General features: G+C 46.0%; 1 protein-coding gene across 2 annotated transcripts in view; it reads right to left on the bottom strand.

The window, feature by feature from the left end:
* Positions 1-1,198: 1,198 nt before the first annotated feature.
* LOC119371643 (uncharacterized) overlaps positions 1,199-21,782 on the bottom strand; it is a 204,357-nt gene continuing 183,773 nt past the window's right edge. The window contains exons 6-19 of one of the 2 annotated variants that reach the window (XM_037642090.2): positions 21,101-21,538; positions 20,148-20,282; positions 18,969-19,174; positions 16,673-16,810; positions 16,147-16,241; positions 14,622-14,838; positions 12,903-13,089; positions 11,752-11,874; positions 10,549-10,643; positions 7,879-8,003; positions 5,399-5,667; positions 5,131-5,200; positions 3,901-4,618; positions 1,199-2,878 (exon numbers count right to left, since the gene is read on the bottom strand). In XM_037642090.2, the coding sequence (XP_037498018.2) occupies positions 2,366-2,878; positions 3,901-4,618; positions 5,131-5,200; positions 5,399-5,667; positions 7,879-8,003; positions 10,549-10,643; positions 11,752-11,874; positions 12,903-13,089; positions 14,622-14,838; positions 16,147-16,241; positions 16,673-16,810; positions 18,969-19,174; positions 20,148-20,282; positions 21,101-21,538 (3,329 nt within the window). In that variant the 3' untranslated portion in view covers positions 1,199-2,365. The remainder of the gene's footprint in view (positions 2,879-3,900; positions 4,619-5,130; positions 5,201-5,398; positions 5,668-7,878; positions 8,004-10,548; positions 10,644-11,751; positions 11,875-12,902; positions 13,090-14,621; positions 14,839-16,146; positions 16,242-16,672; positions 16,811-18,968; positions 19,175-20,147; positions 20,283-21,100; positions 21,539-21,782) is intronic. The other variant, XM_049419928.1, reaches the window with a different exon arrangement.

Genomic DNA, 21,782 nt, shown 5'->3' with positions numbered 1-21,782 from the left:
CAGGCCCATGTGACGTGATAAAGCGTCGGGTCTTCCCCACATAGCGGGTATTTGTTTTCATATGTTGCCGGATAGATTTCGCTAAGTAGACTCAGATTTTTGTATGTATTAGTTTGCAGCTGTATCCTGGCAACCGACTGCTCTCTACTGAGGTCTTTGTGGGGGGGGGGGGGGGCAAATCCTCCTCAGGGCTCTTTGGTCTTCTAAAATTGCCATGAAACTGTGACAGGGAACCAGCGTGCCGACGCCAATGTCCGAGCATACTCCGACCGAGGGGCGCACAACGACGGGGAACCAGGCACAGTGACTTACTAGACGCTTCGGTGGAAAAGATAAGCGCGTTAGCTCTAGTAAACACCTTCAAATGCTGTTCGCGAAACGACAGCGCAATTGTAGGAAGGCAGTGTGCGAACACATTGCACGTACGCACCATGTTTCATTGTTTCGCGATTTCTAACAGAAATGCCCCAATGTTGTCTATTTGCTGCATTTTAGACACCCTCTCAAAATCCACGCATATGAATGCGTTAAGCGTGTATTTATTTTGTTTAATTGCACTAAACAAACTTACTCTTATCTCGGTGTCATGCACAACGTCACCTGAGGCTGCCAATTTTACGGCCCAGAAGGTTGTTTCAGGTTTATTCCGCAAAAATAAATAAAACTGAAGGTGAATGTGTCAGATGATGTCCAAATAAATCGGAATATAAGGAAAATACACCTTGCCAAAGTTTTTCAGAGTTAACGCGCGGATTTCTTATGTTAAAAAAACAATTGACTAAGAACTCCAACTAGAATTCCGGAAAACTAAATTCGATAGAGAGAGAAAGAGAGAGAAATAACTTTTAATTGCACCCGTCGAAAATGACGAGGGAAAAGTCTTTAGCCTCAGCCTCCATTGATAACCTTAACCGTAGCCTCCGGGATCAGTTCCGGCAGCACGTATGGCCCACTGCTGGAGCATATCGCGGAGGACACGTTCTAATCGTTGGCCGGGGCTCCCGGTTTAAATTCTCCATTTAATGCAGGTGAATTGTGTGTATTCTACAGACTTCTTGAGGACAGCAAAGTTACAATATTTGTGGCATATTCCCAAATGTAGGCCACTAATAGCAGTGCAGAAGGAAGTGCAAGCAACTGCGACATTCCAAATAAACATTGGGTTTTATCAACGAAGGAGGTTGCCCCTAAGTTGAATGCAATGCCTCGCTGTAAAACATAAGACAATTTCGAGTTGTGTGACGTAAAATTCATTTTACTTAAAAATTTTAAACATCACCGGTTCTTACTGCACCAGTACAGGCAGTGTTCACAGACGTTGTAGAAAGAACTTGTTTGCTTGTACACAAATGTTGCTTAACATCTTTCAAACAATCGCTCGTGATTTTCATTGGTTACATCAATATACATTCGTAGAAGAGGACATAGATGACGACGCGGAACAAGACCTTGTGAGTGAGATGAGAATCTCCATGCAAAATAATTTTTTTCTATAATATATAAACGTGTTTAGCGATTAAGAGACAGTTCAGAATATACAAGCGCTCCACAATATTTCACGGAAAGGATGGCATACTTACCAGTGAAATAAGTGCCCCCTATAGCAAAAGCTCACAACTCCCATTCACTCAAGTAAAATCACAACGTCTTGATCGCTCTTCTCATAGCGAAGAGGAAATGGGTAATTCGGGTGACCGAAAGGCAGGAATGAAAGTAGATAACTGGTTCAGTGAGCCTGCCAGTTTTTGATTTGTCTCATATATAAGGTGCACAAAAAGAAAGAAAATATCATCAGAAAAAAATATTTCAAGGACCCGCATAGTCTCTCGAAGGGTGCGGCGTCTGTAACAAACCGCCATATTCAAACCTGCTGCACTTATTACCAGGTGAGGGTGTTGAAATTGGGTAGCGCATAAGAAAGAACGGCAGATAACAATCAGCGTCTGATTCAGGAAATGTTGAGATCATTGTTTTTAGGAAGACGACAGCTAGCAGGACGCACCAACTGTGAATTCACGTGGCCGCGCCAGGTCGTTCTGAACGGAAGGCAACGTATCGGTCCGTGTTGAGATCCTCCACTCAGAAACCTAAGCACGTGAAGGCGTTTTAGCCATGATCTTGAAACATCCATGCCGTAGAACTCTGACTTAAGAAACTGAGCTTTCAGTTTCAAGACACTGTCTTTAGCAGTGGTCGCAGCTGGTGGAAAAGGCTGCGGACAGCACACATTTCTAGAATACGGAGCTCCGCGCCTACCGTTGGTGTGTTTAGGTCTAGAAGGCACTCTGTCCTTTAGTCTGTCGCCGACTTAGGTCCTCAAGAAATGCCAGTACACATGCAACGAGTGGTCGTCGGGGCTAGTTCATCAAGATACGACTGTAGTGACACCTCCATCTGTAACCGGAAATGATGTTTCTTCGCCAGATGACGTCTTTAGCGACTTCCGCATCAAAGTGTTCTCAGAAGCGGCAATGACGCTTTGTTCTGCCGCGGTACAACTCCTGGTTTGGGGCAGCTCCGGAATCTGAGGCGCGCTCGGGACTGGCGAGGGCCTCTGGAACGTGCTGAAGGACTCGAGCCTCGGCTTCTCTTCTGGTGAGTGTACGACGCCGTTGATCCGTATGGGTGTCGTTTCAGCGCCGGCGTAGGCGAAAAGGATGTGTGCCTTTTGGCTGGTCGCGAAAGTGAGCGTATTAGCTGCACTGTGTGAGCCTTGGTCGATGTAGTTGAGCGGATCAGAAGACACGTTCAGGCTGCTGCTCTTCATGATGTGTTGCTCTTGGCCAGTGTAGAGGCTCGGGACTACCGCTGCGACTTGGTCGTCACCGGAATAGAATTCCTTGCGGTTCTCCTTGACGTCCGGCTCTTCAGTGATCACCTGGAGCGAGTCAAAAATAACGCGAAAAAACGGGTTACATATTGGCTTGGTGTTCTCTTAGGGAAGAAATCTGCTCTAGAACATAAGTCATTGAAATGTTGAAGTTGCATGCGATCTGTTCCTTATAATGGCTTTGTAAACAAGTAATCGTGAAGTGATCTTATCACATAACGCGCAGTTGTAAACTCATGGCAGTAAAGATGTACCTCAACCACTGATGTTTATGCCCAATATACCGTAGCACCCATGCTTTTGCGCCTCCTCTTAGCCTTCTGGTCTTTATCTTGTGGGAAATTATACTCTCTAATGATACACGTATTTGCAACATCGTCGTGTGGCCAGTTGTCACACCCTAAACATGTTATTGTGCTAACAGAGATGGACAAAACGTTGAGGGAATGGTCAAGTGCCTCTATTGTGCTACTTCTGCACCGGTGGGAAGTCCTGGCCGTTATATCATATAGCTCGATGAACACCATCGATTTGGTTGCGACACTGTAGAGTCGAATTCAACAAAACATTAGCGAGAAAAGTGTCGTCTGAGCACTCCGCCCACATGGTATAATCAGCGAAGCTAGAAACTGCGGTCCCGATGCTTATCACTGGGTCAATTCGGACGGTTCATTAAGGTATTTGTTTTTTTATGAGGAAACATGCACGTTTGACTTGGCTTTGTCGCAGTATTAGCACTCGCTCCGCATTCGCACCTGCTCTTTTATAGTTTTAATAGACCAGTGGAGAATAGTGGGACTTGCCCAGTTCTTACGGCACTTACGCCCTAGGACTTATGCTTTCACAGGATGAAAGAATTTCGGCGTCGCCTAGCCTTTTACAGCATTATTGTAATACGGAAACTGTAAGCTTTGAGTTAACGCTTCAGCGACGCGGCTTGCATTTGTGAGGGCCTTAAGCCTTCTTAAAGAAGCATTGGCTCCAGTACAATACTTCTCCTCTTACCCAACTGCTAATTGCGCGATCCCGTAGGTACTTACTGTCGCCTTAGCATAAATTTGTGCTATCACCTTGGACTTCTGTTTCCTGGACAGTGTCCCAGCGTTGGTCAGCTTGTCGTCCCTCTGCACGTTGCAGTTCTTGAGCAGGCTTCCGACGCTAGAGAAGCGCGGTAGCCTGTCGGTCTTGGAAGTGGCGGGCCCACCGTTCTCCGCCTTGTTCCACATATTGCTGTTGAACACCACGGTGCTCGTGCTATCCGTGCTGGTGGACGTGACCCGCACCATGGAGGAGTGGCCGTTGCGCTTGCTGGGATTCGAGTTTGCGCTCCAGGAGCCCGCGGGCACTCCGCGGTGCTTCTTGAAGGTCCCCGTGGTGGCGAGCTGAGACCAGGCTGCGCGGGCCTCCGGATACTGGAGCACCCTCACGACGAAGATGAGGAAGCCCTGCATCGAGTTGCACACGCAGAAGACGTACTGGAACACGGTCCGGGCTTCGCCCACGGCGAAGATGCCGAAGATCCACGTGATGCCGAGCAGAGTCATGACAGTGAAGGCGCCGCGAACTTGGGCCGCGGTGATCGGTAGAGGGTTGTTGGTAGCACCGGAACTGGAAGCGGATGTCGAGTTTTGGTTGGTGGACTTCGAGGTGGCGGCTCCTGTCATTCGCGGTTTGAAGAGCACTCTTGTGACCATGATGAAGACGATCAAGTTGACGAAGAGGATGCAGGAAGAGATGCCGAGGAATGCGACGTAGTAGATCCACGGGTTTCTCGATGATAACACGCAGCTGAAGAGAATGGGAAGACAGTAAAAAGCATCAGAAATTCTGACGGTTACTTCATCAATGTTCGTGATACGCTATGCATAAACTCAAAGTGAAATGTATCTAGACTAAAATGCGATATATGCAATTGAGATTCCTCCCTCGTTCTTAATTGCGTGCTTACATGTTTCGTTATTTTCTCATGTTAGTTATACCTCTTCTCTTGATGAACAACAGGCGCACAAGAGGCAACCTTCTTTAATATCAGCAAGTGATTCGACAATGTACGATACAGCTTCGCTGTAATTAGAGTAGCTTCATGCGAAATGCAAGCAAAAACAGTAAATGTTGACTTGCTGGCTTTCATGTTTTAGCAGCCACCACAGTATTAGTTGAAATATCGCAAGTTTACATGCTCTGATGGAAAGCTTGAAGCTCAGCAATATTTAAAAAACCTAGTACGCTGTTGTTGTGCATGGCAAACAATCTTTCTAAATTTTTATAATTGAAGACACCGTCGACGCAAGTCTACTTACTAGTCATCTTGACTCCTGTACGGCTCCAGGTCTATGAAAAGGCACGTTCCAACAATCGCAGCTGGAATGCCTGAAGCAAAAACGTGGACAAGTCAAAATTATTGCCCCCGCGACTTAATTATAGACCTGTTTTGCTATCACTACAAATTTGTGTAGTGCATCAATATTATTTGATTTGTAGCACAAAGCTTTTATAAGCTTCGCGATCTTCGCTTAGTTACTAGGTGCTATGCAGATTATAAAAGTGTAACCGAAAGGCTATAATTACCCCATGCTATGAGGACACGCTTGAGCATGAAACACGTCTCGGACGTGGCGAACACGTGCACCAACATCTGATGCATGTTGGCCGCCTCTACACCCATCCAGGCGAGACAGGCGATCAGGAAGTAATGCGTGGCCACGGCCGCACCCATGCATAGCTCGAGCCTCGGGAACCGCTCATGTAGCGAACCCAGAAGGAATGACAGGTTCAGTAGCAACATGGCGGAGCATAGGTTGAGAAGGATCTTGCCCGAGCGATCCTTGTTCAGGCACCTGCCAAAGGCAAAGGTCGAGAAATTATCGCTGTTATTGATTAATTAAGTGATGAAAGACTGGGAACCAAACTATCTGATCTGTCTGCAAGCGCTATTCAATGAAAAATCAATTTGTAACCGTGATTTCGTAGTTTCAGAAGGACTGGCTTTTTTTAGGAATAACGATATCTTACAGGAAAAACGTTGGCAGCAATCACATTCGCTACACAACTTTCCAGCTAGAGTTCATCGTATTGCAATATGTGCTGTGGCATGTGTGGTTGTGCCCCCCGAAAACGCACTGGAGAAGGCGCTGCGCAGTCTGTATTCTCGCGACACAGTCTCGACAAAGCGTGCTTTCGCTCCCCCGACTGAAGCGTATACACTTTGCAGTACACATTATTTAAGCTTACACGAGGCTTGGTTGAGCGAAACATGCGCAACGCCATGTAGTTTCAAAGAAACAATAAAAAGGGCGAAGCTAGCATTAAGTCATGAAAGGCTTCGAAAAGCAAAGCTGGACGATTCTGAAGTCTAATCTGGTTGCTTCTAGGTTGTCGTTAGGCTTTAGCTAGGCCATACTACGTTGTTTCTAGGTTGCGAAGAAAGTTTCGAGTTAAACCACAGACAGTCACAGACACGACATGGATTACCAAACTCCAGAGACAGAAACTCGCGCTGAAACCGAGCGTTCGCACCTCCCATAGATCTACGGGCACGTCGTCGTCAGCGCATGGCTTCCATTGATTCGGAGCACACCGTGCTTCGGGGTCTTCTCGCAGCAGCCGTTGCCTTTTCCGTTTCCTAGAATTCTCTCCTTGTATGTACTCAGGGTCTTCGGCTCGCCGCCGTCGTTTTGCAGCCACTTCTTGGGCTAACCGCGCCGGATCCGCTCATCGTCGACGCTCATAATGTCGGTTGTCAGCCCGCCACGATTCTCTGTAAGCGGCTTCTTCAACGGCAGTGCGAACCTTCCTCGGCCTCCTCATGGGTAATTCTGGCGCGCCACCACCCGTGCACAGGATTTCCTACGGGACGGAGGATGAGGAGCGCATGCGCAGTCGCCAGTGACGCAACGACATTCGGAGACGCGCGGCTGAGTGCAGTGTCGACTACTTCATTATTATTGGACCAGCGCTCAGTATTGGGATTTGCCTAATTTCTGTGGCACATACCCGTTCATGACGATGATAGTTTTTTGTACACACCAAAGTTTTTACAGCCGGCTTAAACAGTTTTCCTGTTAAAACTGCAATAAGCTAAACTATGACTGCAGCACTTGTTGAATATATACCAAAAATGCAGATGCGATGGGTAATACAGGCATGCACAGAAAATGAAAAAATACGCATCATCTCCCTTTACGGGCAACCATAGTGGGATTATGAAAGCATCGCGGAGGGTGCGCATCGAGTTTCCGTTTGTCTTATGTGATTATTGAGACAGTGGCTGTCGAGGCGTTTGAATTACCGCTTGCCGAACCTGTCATTTACGTTCGGCTTCCCGAGCCTTCCTCTGCTCCGCGGCGGTGGCGCTGCCGCTGCAACTAGCGCCGACGTTGACGTTGTTCATGGCGTTTCGCACACCGTTGCACAGAGAGAGAATGACGGAAGCACAGCGAACGCGCGCTTTCGCAGCCTCGCAGATTCGAGATTCGCTTGCCGGCGTTGCCGTTTACGTTCAGCTTCGCGACCGTCCATAGCGCCGTTGCGAAGGAGAGTGCAACGGGAGCGAGCGCGCGCCGCATTATATACGAGCGCACAGCTGCGGGCGGAGAGAGAGAAACGGGAGAGGAGAAACGAAGCAGAGGCAGCGCTCACGCCACCTCCTCCGCGCCACCTCCTCCCACCTCCTCGCACTCACGCGAAGAGAGGGGGGAGGGTTGGCGCATGCGCAGTATGAGTGCGGACGCCGGAGAACGGACACTTCCCCGAGCATAAGATGCTTTCGCATCTTATGCTCATCTTAAGAAAAATCATTAAAGATGCTTGTGAAACATGCCGCCCAAGTAGCTTACCCGCAGAGTAATTGTCGAAGTTTAACGTCCCAAATCCACGACATGATTATGAGGGGCGTCGTAGTGGAGTGGTCCGGAAATTTCAACCACCTGGGGTTCTTTAACTTGCACTTAAATCGAAGCACATGGGTCTGTAGCATTTTCGCCTACAATGAAAATGCGGGCGTCACAGCCGAGATGCGATCCCGCGATTTTCGGGTGCAAGTAGCTTACCTGAAAATAGCGTAAGTCACTATGGTGAAGAACAAGCCGACGACGGACATGATGCAGCCGACGTAGGATATGAGCGAGAGAACGCGGTAGTGGTGCGGTGCCATGGCCATCCCTGGCAAAGGATCCTGCAGATCGAATCGTTTGTGTCAACGCCTGAGTAAAAGATATCCAGGTTCTGACGTCATGGATAACAATGAAATTTGGGCTTCTTTGAACCGCAGCCTGGCGAATATATTTGACACCGTTAAGAGGAAACGTGCTAAGGCCTTTTCAGAAGTTGCAACAGCAATTACAAACTCAAAACTTAATTTCCCGTGTCAATTCTTTCTACTACGCTGTCGCTCTCAGCTCTGTGACTGTCGTCCTCACTTTTACGTTGACATAAACGAAGAAAAATAAGAATAGAGAAATAAGAAGAATAAGAGGAGAGTCAAGTGAAGTGGTAATAGAACCCGTGACCCTGCATGCCGCAATATGCAGTTAGGCCGCCAGATGCACCCAACAACAGGCTAAGACGAGGTGTTTTCACTGAGAAAATTGTGCGAAGTCTGTGCACCATGCAAAGAGAGAAAGAGTGAGTGTGTGAGTGCGCACGCGCGCGCGTGAGTGTGTGTGCATGTGTGTGCGTGTCTGTAGCTGTGCTTCGCCAGTTCACAGCAGGTAAGAACTTTAGCGCAGTACGACAAGGCTACGTGCGTCGTTAAGGCGTGCTTGAGAAAACGCTGCCTCATTCATCTAATGTAGTCTCAGGAGTACAGATCCTTGAAACTCGCAGAAGTGTGCAGATGCTCTTTTTTTCTATTTATTGCCATCTTCACACATTATCGCTGCTTCTAAAAGGGACGTCTGTCAACGAAAGTCTTCGGTGCCTATTTGGTGTTTTTTTCTTCACAGAAGCCAACGATTGAAACGTCCCGACTCGCGCAAAAGGCCCTGCTTCTCACACGGGGCTTACGATAACTGACGCTAAAAGGACACGTCACTCTCTTCTGCAATTATCACTCGGAAGAAATCAGGTCGACTGCCGCGTCATTAACGACGCTTTATCTCCTTGACGTAATGGTTAGGCCTACAGCCTAACCTGTCGACAGCTAGAGCCCCTAGGGAAGGTGAGCGCTTGACTTAATGTTACATCTCTGAGTGGTGGGCCCCCTCAGGAGACTACAGAGATCCCTGTGCTCCCACACATACTCTCACTCTGGCGACGAATAGTGCATAACCGTAACAGCTAGAAAACAAAACGGGACAAAATGAAGGAGGACACAGCGAGGACATATAAAGGACACAGCTAGTACTGTGTGTGAGCTTCTTCACTTCTCGCATCCTTTTGAAATACATTCGTTAAGATTAGCCAAATTTCCCTAATTTCAACTTTTGTTTCGACATTGCACTACTCTTTGTTGGGTGCATAATAACCAAGGATATAAAGTATCCTTATTAAAGTATGTGCATAATGACGAAGGATGTAAGGTATCTTTATTCCGTGATCGCAAAAAAAAAGAAAAAAAGAAAAGATAGGACACTTTGACGGTTGCTCTGTCTCTGATGTGTCTGGTCTCGAGGGAGAGACATTTTCTCCGAGTGGAAACTGCCACATTATCAAGAATAACTTTTCCATGGCCCTAACTCCCACTTCACCGGCAACAGCGACGTCAGGGTGACATTCGAAGTAGATATATAAACCTCGTCACAGGCAGAATTAGTGTGGCGCTTATTATTCGGCACAAATTTCTTCGACACTTTCCGTGAACACGTAGCAGAACAGAACGTACTCGTCGCTTTCTGTGACACAAATTGAGATGGTGTGTAGGGTCAGAGACTATTGACTGTTTCTTCGTTGAATTTTTGGGTGTAAGTTTTTCGGTTTTACTACTACATGCGCATGCGTGTGCGTGCGCGCGCGCGCGTGTGTGTGTGAGCATGGGGGGCTGAGGGTACTATAATGCACATAAAGTAAAGACGCATATTTATCTGAGCACTATAACTTGCTCTGATACTGCTTAAGAAGAAATCGTCACGTAATCTTATTAGTACGATGCGTTTGCATAGTGTCTACTGAGCAAGAATTATAGTCAGTGAGCTACGCTGAGAAATATAAACTTCTCTATTCATCCCACGTGTGGTTTGAAACGTTCCTGAGACGTAATTTACTGCGCTTTAACATCTTAAATTTGGTAGTAACCGATGTTTTCGAAGTTTACGTTGTCCATACTCACAAACAGTTTGGAGCGAAAATAACAAAATTTATATTGAAATATACACTGCTGTCCACAATTACCTATTGGTGTAACGTTCGCTATTACGGTGTTTAAACCACGCCGGTACCGTGTTGGTACCATGCTTAACTACAATACTTACAATTCCGGTGGATTTCGCGGATTCACAAGCACTATTGACGTCGAGAAATGTACTGCTCACAAATTGCATTTTGACAGTTACGACGTTGCTACCACGTTGTTAACTATTTTGTCGGTACCACGTTAGTACCTTGTTGTGCTACCATTCCCATACTTGCAGCCCCCGTAGACGATATTGTCAGAGGCGCCCGCCTTTTCTGCTTTCTCCTACTTCTTACTCATGCCTTTATTTCATAGTTTTCTTTCATAGGCAAAATAACGCAAGGTAACACAAGGTCACATCACGCTGGAACAATAGGCTTGCCGGACGTACCAGCAGCAGGGAGAATGCAGTCATGTGACTTGAGCTGCACACAGTTACGTTTCCCGACCTATTGGTCGTAATGCCGGCAGTGGACCACTCCTTTCCTGAAACGAGAGCACATCATTGAAGCAATTGAACAGAAAGTAGAGCATGATATGGAGAAAAAGACAAGAATGAACTAGAGTACGAAAGTGAGCAAAGCGAACCTGTTTCTAGAGTCGGCGTACAAAAAAATGCGAAAAGCCACTAAGTACTCAACCATCATTTTGCCTCGCGTACACCAGCTCCCTTTCAGAGCAAAGCTGTCTTAGTCGACCCTGTGCCGTCATCGTCGTAGTAGTAGCAGTAATAGTAGTAGTAGTAGTAGTAGTAGTAGTAGTAGTAGTAGTAGTAGTAGTAGTAGTAGAAGGAGTAGTAGTAGTAGTAGTAGCAGAAGGAGTAGTAGTAGTAGTAGTAGTAGCAGTATTAGTAGTAGTAATAATAGTAGTAGTAGTAGTAGTAGTAGTAGTAGTAGTAGTAGTAGTAGTAGTAGTAGTAGTAGCAGTAGTAGTAGTAGTAGTAGTAGCAGTAGTAGTAGTAGCAGTAGTAGTAGTAGTAGTAGTAGTAGTAGTAGTAGTAGTAGTAGTAGTAGTAGTAGTAGTAGTAGTAGTAGTAAAAGTAGTAGTTGTAGAGGAAGTAGTAGGCGTCACGCAGTGTACGTGACCAGTGAGGGGAGTGAATAAAGAAATAAACAAAACGAAATGTCGATGATGCTAAATATGAAGATGGTTATGAAGATCAAAATGTGTACGATGAGCGCGTACATTTCCAATCCAGCAGCGGATTTACAAAACCACGTGATTCCGCTGGGCAATCACATGCACTCGCGCACATACACCTTTGCTGTCCGACGGTACTTAGGGCATGAAGCTAACTTTTTTGTTTTTTTTTTCCTGGTTACTGTCGGCTACCCTCACGAAGGCACGTACTCTTGTAGAATACTGACCCCAGCGTCAATCCACGTTGAGCCATTTCTCATCCCTATAAGCATCCATCTTCCACTAATGTTGTACTTCGTTTAAACTGTCTCAAGTGTTTTGCAGGAACTTCGTACGCTTTGTATTTTAATCACCGGGCGATGAATAGTAGCGTGCACTACGTAACTTAGCCAACGTCAGCTTTAAAGTAGTGTAGAACAAGAAAATAATATTGATAAGCGAGTCGTATACTCACGATGTCCATCCCAGAAAGCACAGCTGTAGCTTGCAGCACTGTAGGTGGGGTAGGAATATACCAATCGATCCGTGAGGTTTTCGATTTTGCTGTCACCAATCTTCGCAGACAGGACCACTTGCCCTGAACGCACAAAATAAAGATACGGTCAGTTCTGAAAGTACTCTGCCGGAACATCCAGATTCGAACATAAAGCCATGTCCCCACAATATTTACGAAATCAATGGTTCGAAATCGATAGTACGAAATGATCGTTCTGGTTCAATTAGAAGTTATATTGGATATACAAAATCTCGGAGTATAAGTTCACATCAGGTAAGCTCCAATAAAGTGTCAGTATAATAATTGAAAATTATTTGAATGAGTTCATTGAAAGAGCAAACGCTTTTCTGTGAGCAGCTGGGATGGTTGCGGCACCTGGTGGAGAAGCTGTCAACCACACGCTTCTTTCTACGTGGCTTCCGAGATCCGCTTCGGCAAGTGCAATGGAACACGAAGTTAGCCCAAGGAATACACAAAGGCACACAAACACCAACGTGCGAATGCCACTGCGAATGCCAATGCGAAAGCCTTAGATGCCTCATCAAACGCGAAAATTAATTGTCGGCGTCAACAGGTGTGATGCAAAAAAAAAAAGAAATGATCATGTGATGATGTCATCATGACATCACAGATCGACAAAATTTGTAACGTCACCATGACGTCGCTACGCAATCGTCGCTTGCTCAAAGGTGGACCGGTCACGAAGGCAGCGCGAAACCAGTTGAGATGCAGAAAGATTGCAATGCCTCCGATCCTGAATGCAGTGAAAAACCACGCTATGTGCAGAAAGCTTTCGGAGGGGGACGGGGGAGGATCAATACATCGACCGACAAGAAAAAGAAGAAGCTGTCTTTCACCTTCGAGTGGCCTTAGGCGTATGGAGTTGAGACCTTGTGAGTTTTTTTTTCTCTCTGTTTCTTTTCCCGAGGAAACTAGTGATACGCTAATCAGAGGGCGTAACGGCGATGGTTTCAGACCTATCGGGAGCCTCTTACGTATGATGCCCTAGGAATGACATGGAAAGTGAACTGTCACAACGGTCTGATCAAAAGCAAACAATTGCCGTAATTTCATCGACCTCGTTCATGAGTGCCAACCAGCCGGCTTACCTGCGCTGACCAGGGACTTGTCGTTTGGCCGAGCCGGTCGGAAAAACTTGTCGTTTCGATAGGATACGAACGATATCCGTGGCCCTTTCTCCACTTCGTGCACGGGCCGGTAGGGTTCTCCAGCAGCGAGTCGAGAGCTGTTGATCGCCATCGACAGTGCCTCGAACGGAATGGTGATCACAATGTTCTGCACACAAAAGTAGAAGCTTGGACGAGGTTGGTTTTTGTTCATGACGACGTATAACACAGCGCGCAAACAGGGAATTAATGAACAGAGTAGAACAAAAGTTGAAACTCATCGCTTCTTTTTAACTCTGTGTCTTTTTTCCTACATTCGCTCGCTGTGTTATGCGCCGTTCTGTAGGCGTGTGCGAATATTCGAGCACTTGGAATATTCGAAAAAAATATTACAGTATTCGAATTCGCTTCGACGCTAACTAAATTATTCGAAAATTCGAAGTATTCGAAATGAACGAATAAGCGTATATTAGACTGCGTGTAAACACCAGTAGAGGTGATTTCACTACAGCGCAGGAATGCTATGCCAGGAAAACACCTGTATAAAAAAATGCGTCTTGCGGCGAAGCTCTACTTCAAGATTCAATGACCACATTACTTTCAAAATGGCGGTAAATAGGGCAAGTTGGTTTTCATGACCGTAAAATACCAGCAGAAGAAAACGACGGACGAATACACAGAGAGAGCTCGCTTGTCTCCGTGTGTTCGTTCGTCGTTTTCTTGCGCTCTTAATTTATAATCATGTTAGCCTCACAATATATTAATCATATTTTTAAAGTATAAAACCTTGTTATATGGGCTTATACGCTCTAGGTAAAGTGAATTTTAAGACTTAACATTTTTTACCGGTTATCACTTGCATCCTACTCACATTCAAGTCCTGCTACTAGTCAAAGTTGTTTTCACTTAACTTGACACCACCAAAATGAATGAATTTCGCGCATGCCTTGTTCCAAATAAATAAAATTGTCCAGGTTAGTTGGGTCATGACAAATACGCTCATTGTTCTTTATAATACGTGATATATACTATGCGGACTATTCTATTCAAAATTATGCGACCAAACCATTATTCGCTTCGAATTCCCTTCGAACCTAAGATTTACCATTCGCAGATCCCTACCGTTCTGCACACGCCGTGCGTAAAAACTTGGTGCGCTGGTTTCCTTCAGGCTCAAACTGAGCTGCGCTATATCAAAACGAGGTTATGATCTGCCGTACTTGTAAAAATCAAAACGACAGATACAGTTGCGTGTACAGCTCGAGTTAAATTTTACGTTTACTCGTACGACAGAATAGTAGAACCTGCTATCGATACTAGTACTTGTTCACCGACACAACACAAACTGCCAGTCCGTCCCGAAAACCTGCACTGACAGTGGCTGACTAGAATTATCATCATCGCAGTGGACGTTATATGACAATCGATTGAGCTTACAATGAAGAAGAAGAAGAAGAAGAAGAAGAAGAAGAAGAAGAAGAAAGAAAAAGAACATGGCCGTCGCCTTGGAGTCGTCTTAGGCGAATGCCTAAGGACCATGGGATTTTTCTTTTTTTTATTCTTATGTTTTGTATAGTCGTTGTTTCTTATGTGTGCTGTCAAAAGCTATCATGGCTAACCAACTATCCCAGCAGCAGGTCTTAACCAGTATGACGAATCTAAGATAGACGCCCAGAACTCTCCAAGTCCGTAAGTACTCACGTCGCCGCCGTCCTGTTCCTCGGCGTCCCCCGAGAAGTCCTCGTGCAGGTAGTGGTCTCCATTGGAGCGCAGTGAGAAGGTGAGGAAGTCCCGGCCCTGAGAGAGAAGCTTAGGCGACCACGCGACCGCCTTGACGACCAGGTTCTCATTCTCGATGATGAGAGCTCCCGAGTCGAGAACCACCTCGGACGTGAACCTCTCCACCACTGAGATCAGCCTGCGGTGCGACCACAAGTTCACATACGCTGGCGCTACGACATTGACACTCAGCTCTACGACGCGGAAATAACAAGAACATCCCCGGATACCTCTAGTAAAAAAACAATAATAATAATTTCTGGCGTTTTGCATGCCAAAACTATGATACGATTACGAGGCACGCCGTAGTGGAGGGTTCCGGAAACTTGGACCATCAGGTGTTCTTTAACGAGCATTAATGAGCCTCTAGCATTTAGCCTGCATCGAAATGTCACTACCGCGGCAGGGATCGAACACGCGACCTTCGAGTCAGCAGTCGATCACCGTAACCACTGCGCAACCAAGGCGGCATCTAATAGAAAAGAACATCAATAGCTTGAAACGGCATCGACACTTATGTATGACGCGTGGCTTTGGCGGACTGTCTGACTGCAACAACAAAAAAAGAAAGAATTTAACCACTGGTTGACACCAGTGGTTATATAAAGGGCGTCGCTGTTACCAACTTTCTGACAATGTTGTGTTCGCTGTCAGCTAAGCGACTGTTCAACAAGGTTCTCGGCGGGTCTTCTATTTCTGGTCACCTTAGTATCTCTCTCAAGGTCAAGATGTACTTTTGGGCTAGTTGGTTCATAATCGCAGTAGAACAGCGCCAGCGAAAACAACAGACCAGACGAGGAGAAGGACACGTAACACAAAGCGCACTAACAACTGTAAGTTGATTCAGTGTCTGCACAGAATAAATACTGCCTTCACATGAATAAACAGAAGAAAGAAGGTTACAAAAGATATGACAGTGTATCACGTGGTCACTCCTACTGCGCGTGCAAAACGGTTCCTGAAAGGAATCTGACATCCTTCTCTGAATGCAAAACAGAAGGCATGCTGTCACAAGATTCCCCGAGCTTTTTAATCTCTAGGGCTTCAACAACCTCCCTTGTTAACCTGTCAGCTGACTTGTACATGACCTCAGTGCCTACAAATCGAGGTGCGCAGCCGCAGTCTCTGCAATGGATACCTAGATGCCCCGATACCACTTTCGTTGTGTTGTATTTGTGCTCTTTTAATCTATCATTTAGGCATCTTCATGTTTGGCCTATGTATGACGCACCGCAAGACAAAGTGTTAGTGCACCTTGTGTTACGTGTCCTTCTCCTCGCCTGGTCTGTTGATTTCGCCGGCGCTGTTCCACTGCTCTCAAGGTATGTAGGTATCTCAAGGTATTACATACATATATATATATATATATATATATATATATATATATATACACATCCCTCCAAGAGCCTATATTTGTAGTGTACGAAACGAAAAGCTGCGGGCTTACTTTTCGACAGCAATCCCATCAGCATCTCCCTCCTTGATGACGCTGTCGTTCAGGGCGAGGAAATTGCTGATCACGTGAATCATGGCTTGAGCAATCTGAAAGTCAAAAAGCGTGGCGTTTGTAGAGTTGGCAGTCATTGATTTCTGAAGTTCGAATTTTACTTTGTTAAACGTCATAAATTAGCTCTGTATGTGCTTGCCAGAGTGTTTGAAACGCACGAATTTTATCCACTGCCGTTAGTTGAGCTCGTATTTTTTGAAGGTGCAAATTTAAAAAAAAGAAGGTCTTTATTCCTTTTTTCTTTTACTGGAAACCGTTGTGGCGAGCCATTCACAACACTGCGATTGAAGCGTACGAGACGAATGAGAAGCGTAATGTTTATTAGCTTCTCGTAGTTATGCCTTAGCGACACTGTACTTCAAGTAGCATGAATGATGAATAAAGATTCGACAAGCGGGCCTATTTTAAACGAATCTCAAGAACCCCAATGGTCGGATACGACAGCGTTAAATAAAATATGCATCACCTTAATGTCCTTGACTGCGTAGTCGACGACAGGCTCGATCTTTTCAGCGAAGCCCTGTAGCTGATCCGGTCGGATGCTCCTAGGGTCGTGCGTCAGAAATTCCAGCTCGGAAGTGATATTCTCAGCCGCCTGGAAGCTCTGCGCAGGAGACAAACGAAATACAGGCGGCTTCAATTAAAAACAAACGCGTGACTTGACATTCTTAAAACTGTATTTTAGTGCATCGCAGTGTAACGCAATATAGCATAAGGAGAACTTTTTCTTAGTGTTGTCGAGACGCCATATTGGAACGTCAGGGTGTTATTCAAGTTGCGTCTTTGTCAAACAAAGATGTGCTGCTGCTTTGTTATGTTCTGGTGTTACTTGTAGAACACGATTTTATACGTAATTTTCGGACCCTGTATGTTCTATGCCCAACCCCTGTAAGAGCTAAGGGGTAGCGGGCGCCTTATTTTAGCGCCAACATCTCTTATATTTTACATAAAAAACGCAAAAATGGACAAAAATGGGATTACAATGAAGCGAACTCAGCTTTCTTTGCATGTTTTGAACTGCTGTAAGAGTCCGAAAAGTATGAACAGCCTTTCTTTATATTAAATGTGTTTAAGGAGAAGTTGGTGCGTAGATATGGCTCCGGCTACTCCTATTCTCTTTGCGTCCTGAATTTGCGTCATGAAGTTATCAACAACAATACGGTCACGCAAAATTCACGCACGAGAAATGTTCATTCTCACAAGCAATTTTCCCATGTCATAAACAATGTCCAAGCGCCAACAACAATGTTCACAAACAGGAAACGGTCGCGCTCTACAGAACAGTTGATCTTACAGTTCTTTACAGAAGGTGATCACACAAGTCACGGGGCACTTTCCCGCACTTTAAACACAGCTGTCATGAAACACGAGGAACAACGCGAAACATGTGACCAGAAGTATCTAGCCTTCATCTTTCCTAAAATTTCATCAAGCTTGTCTGCGTTTGTATGTAGCCGTGGTGAGTTCTTGCCGAGAATGTACTGAATGAATAATTCATTCTTCTTACTGAAATAATCGGTTTGTTATTAGTGCGTAGAGCTATTCACTAATAACAAAACGCATCATACCGTAACACAAACGCTACAAAAGACAATTTAGTAATGTTTCCAAAGCCTACATCGCATTTTCGAGACGTAAAACTAAAGGCGCAGAGAGAGAGAGCAGTACGTCAGGATTTGTGGGGTTAAGGACCCACGTGATTCTGCGAGTAAAATGCTGTTTCGTGTGTCTCTCTTGTTGGCTTACAAAATGGCGTGTTAATATTTAATGGAAAGCCGAGTTCTTCATTTTATTTATAGCGCTCGCGTCCTCGCAAACACACACGCCCACACACACACCTAAGAGAGAGTAACAGAAAGATAGTTCACGAGTGCTGAACAGAAGGAGTATGAGCTATGACTGGAGGGCAAGGGCATTTCCATTAGCCAGCTCGTCTTTCCGGCTTATACGAAATTTAAAGCTCGCATTAGTTTTTGGGGTCTGCGTCCTATCTGTCGTCTTAGGGCTGTATCCCCGAGGGCACGCGAGAGAGGACGAAAGGTTAATGCGGAAGCCCTCATGCGCTAATATTTAGACGCACTTAAAATGTAAAAAAAAAATTTGGTAGTCAGAATTAATCCCATGCGCGTCCTGCACAACAACGCCACCCCTTACCGTCTGACTTATAAAGCACGCAGGGTACGTAACCCGCAGTGCTCATCATTATTTCACGGGGCTTTACGATCACGGCTTAAGCGTAGCGCTACTGGATGTACAGCAGGCTGTCGTTTATATTTTTTAATACGAACAGCTTTCGTCAAAGCAATTTTCTTTCCCGGCTATCTAACCTAAAATATGGGCCTATACTGAAAGTATATAGCAGTATAAAAAGATAATGTGCGATGACAATTAAGGTATGAGAACAGCGTTATTTTTCGACGAAAACGGGTTTCGTTAAGCTAACAACACTCCTGGTATTGTCAGATAAAGTTGTTGCGTCCGGTTATCTAGCAATGTTCCGGTTATCCGCGAAGACCACCAATACAGAACCATCAGTGTGTATTTTCTTTTCTTTTTTTTTATTTGCAGAGCGTGTCTGTTCCGTCCTGTATAGCACTCAGTATCAGTCATACCGGGGCCATAAATTTAATTTCATCAAACTCCACGTTTTTTTGAAAAATATGAAACGCTTCCCAAATTGTTTCAACTCCGACGTTGACGCTCCACTGGCCGCCTTAATAAAAGGTTTAAAAATGGCTGCGGGGAGAAATCCCATTACTTGCCTTGTATCGGCAGTGCTGAGCCGAGACCTTCATCCAGCTGGTCTGCCCGTCCGCCAAAAGGCGGCACTTCCTTCGCGCGTACTTGTACTCGCTAGCCGGGTTGTAGGCTCCGTAGGGACACTCGACCTTCGCCACCGAGCCGTGAGCTGTGGGCTGCCAGTGGAAGGGGCCCTTGTCCGTTTGCTGCACTTCGTCCGGGCACGTGTCTAAAAAAATAAAAAGTAAAAAAAGGACGATGTAAAATGAGGTGAAGTAGTGCTGAGATAAAGTGGGAAATGAGACAGCGAAGTGTCATAGACCCTGTCAGGCACGAAAGGCATGTACTCATTCGATCACCGCAGCTTCTTTTTTTTAACTCTATTCCGATGGGGGGTTGCTGAAGGCGTAGCAATGAAAAGAAAAACTTACGGACATGAATGCAATCCTACAGTGCGAAAAGAGTCCAGTAATGTTGCGCGATTACAGATAAACAATGTTGCACTTCATTAAGCTTTAAAAAGCAATACATGACCCTTTAATGAATCTGAGCAGGCATTATATCGTATGTGAAGGAAAATCTACAACACCACCACTAGACCTCGCTACTGACTTTTGTAGGGTGTTGTTCGCACTGGCAGCACCGGCGGACCCAAGAAAAAAGTAGCGTCGGCAAGCTCGACAGGAAAAAACGGCGACTCTAGAGTGTTGGCAGGGTTCTTAAGGCCTAAGTCAGTGTAATTAAAAGCCCCTCTCAAATTCACGGATGGGATCGAGTTATCCTACTACTGGTACAAGCCAACAAGGGCAACTTCCCTGTAGAGAATACGGTTGAAAATGCGGCTAACCGAGTCTGTAGTCGAAGTTCCCTCAAACAGAACAATAAAAAATGTCATTATTAAATGTTTACTACTCAACTATCGATTGAACTATTTATGAGCAACTTAACCTTCGTCAGAACAGCCCTCACATTTATTTTTTTTCTTTCAGGATAGCCGCACATCAGTGCGCTTGGTATGATAATGAAAAAGCTGTGATGCATTCGATCAACGACAATGTGCAAAACAAATGTCTTCAAAATGTTCGCAGTGAAATGCGATGTGTTGCGGCAGGCCTTCCACTCTTTGTTGCCTTTAATTCGGTGAAAATAGTTTTAACAACGAGCACAATATTAGGGCAAGTATTCAACGTGACACAACTCACCTCTAAGCTCGCACAACGGACCAGCGTAGCCAGGAGGACAGTGGCAGGTAAAGCTGTTTATCCCATCCTCGCATTCGCCGCGGTTCTTGCATGGGCTTGAGAGGCACTCGTTGATATTCTCCTCACACAGCTCTCCTGAAGATCGGTAGAGAGCGAGGGGCACACAACAGAATGTACACATTTCCACAAACGAGCTGTATTTATCTGCTTAACACGGAAGTTCAGGAGACACGGATCCCTCCCTTTTATGTTACTCTAAACGTGGTAACCGATAAATGCGATTCTGTGCACCGATAGTAAGGGTTACCAAGTTTAGAGTTTATGCACTCCAAGCTAATGTAACTCTTATTTTATAGGTGCACAAAATCAAATTTATCGGTTACCACGTTTAGAGTGTATTTTTCACTTTCCTTCGTTTTTCCACCAGGCGATTTCACATTGTCTTTTCCAATAGTACGCTATTAGGAGATGTAGTGTCAGGTGACAACACAGAGGGAAATCTTCATTTATTTAAAACTCCAGAGCCCATCCACTAGTGCGAAGATGAAAGCCAGCGGCTGCACGCTCGGCAGCAGCACTTTCACGTCGCTTTCGCGCCCATTCGCGCTTCTGAGCGCGCTGGTGCTCCTTCAATTCGCGCGGTTCTTCCACCGAGCGAACTACACGCGTCCATCCCATAGAGGTTCTGAAGCACAACTGGTGATAACAGTGCAAGTGCGACCTCTACGTCATGAGGCAAAGGGGCACGGCGATTGGTGCGAAGTGCCGCCGCCGAGTTTGGCGACACTTCTGAAAGATGCATCGGCGGTGGTGAGGGGGCGAAAGGCGCCGAAAATAGTTGGTCTACGCGTCATTTGTCTACGGACGCGATCCACCAGAACTTAGCCCCATACACCTTCGCGATTACAAAAAAAGGGGAAAAAATACGGATCTCGCACACGGTGCTTACTCACCCGCATATCCCGGAATGCACTGGCAGCTGAACTTCACATCCGACTCGTTCAGGCAGCGGGCGCCGTGTAAGCAGGGAGACGAGAAGCAAGGATCGAACTGGTGGCACGTCTTGCCGTAGTAGCCGTCCACGCAGTGGCAAGTGAACATGTGCGACGCGTTCGACTGGCACACCCCACCGTGGAGGCAAGCGGAAGGCTTCAGCAGGCACGGATTGAAGTCGGAGCAGTTGCGACCGGAGAAACCTGTGAAGCAGTCGCAGCGGTACTCGCCGTGGCTGGTGTTGACGCAGGTGCCGAACGTCTTGCAGGGGTTCTCGGAGCACGGGTCGAAGTGCTCGCAGGCATCTCCATAGAAGCCCGGGTCGCACAGGCAACGGTAGCCGGGCAATGCATCCGTGGCCTCGCAGGCGCCGTGCTTGCAGACGTTCATGACGCAGTCTGCGGTGTAAATAATGTTACACAATACAATATGTACACACAATATGTGTTGCACGATATGTATATAGTGAAAGAAGCAATGCCTCTAGGCCAGGGGTCGGCAACCTGCGGCCCGCAGGGTAGTACCGTATCTATTCGATTGTAACGCGACCACGAGTGTAACGCGAGGGGTGACCTTTCATTGCGTCCAGCAAGGAAATATAGTCATTTCGGTATTCAATTGTAAAGAAGGGCCGACTTTAGG

Source organism: Rhipicephalus sanguineus, chromosome 10 (genome assembly GCF_013339695.2).
Source record: "Rhipicephalus sanguineus isolate Rsan-2018 chromosome 10, BIME_Rsan_1.4, whole genome shotgun sequence".
Lineage (NCBI taxonomy): Eukaryota > Metazoa > Arthropoda > Arachnida > Ixodida > Ixodidae > Rhipicephalus > Rhipicephalus sanguineus.
Note: the sequence above shows the minus strand (reverse complement) of the source record. Positions and strands in the feature narration are given on the sequence as shown.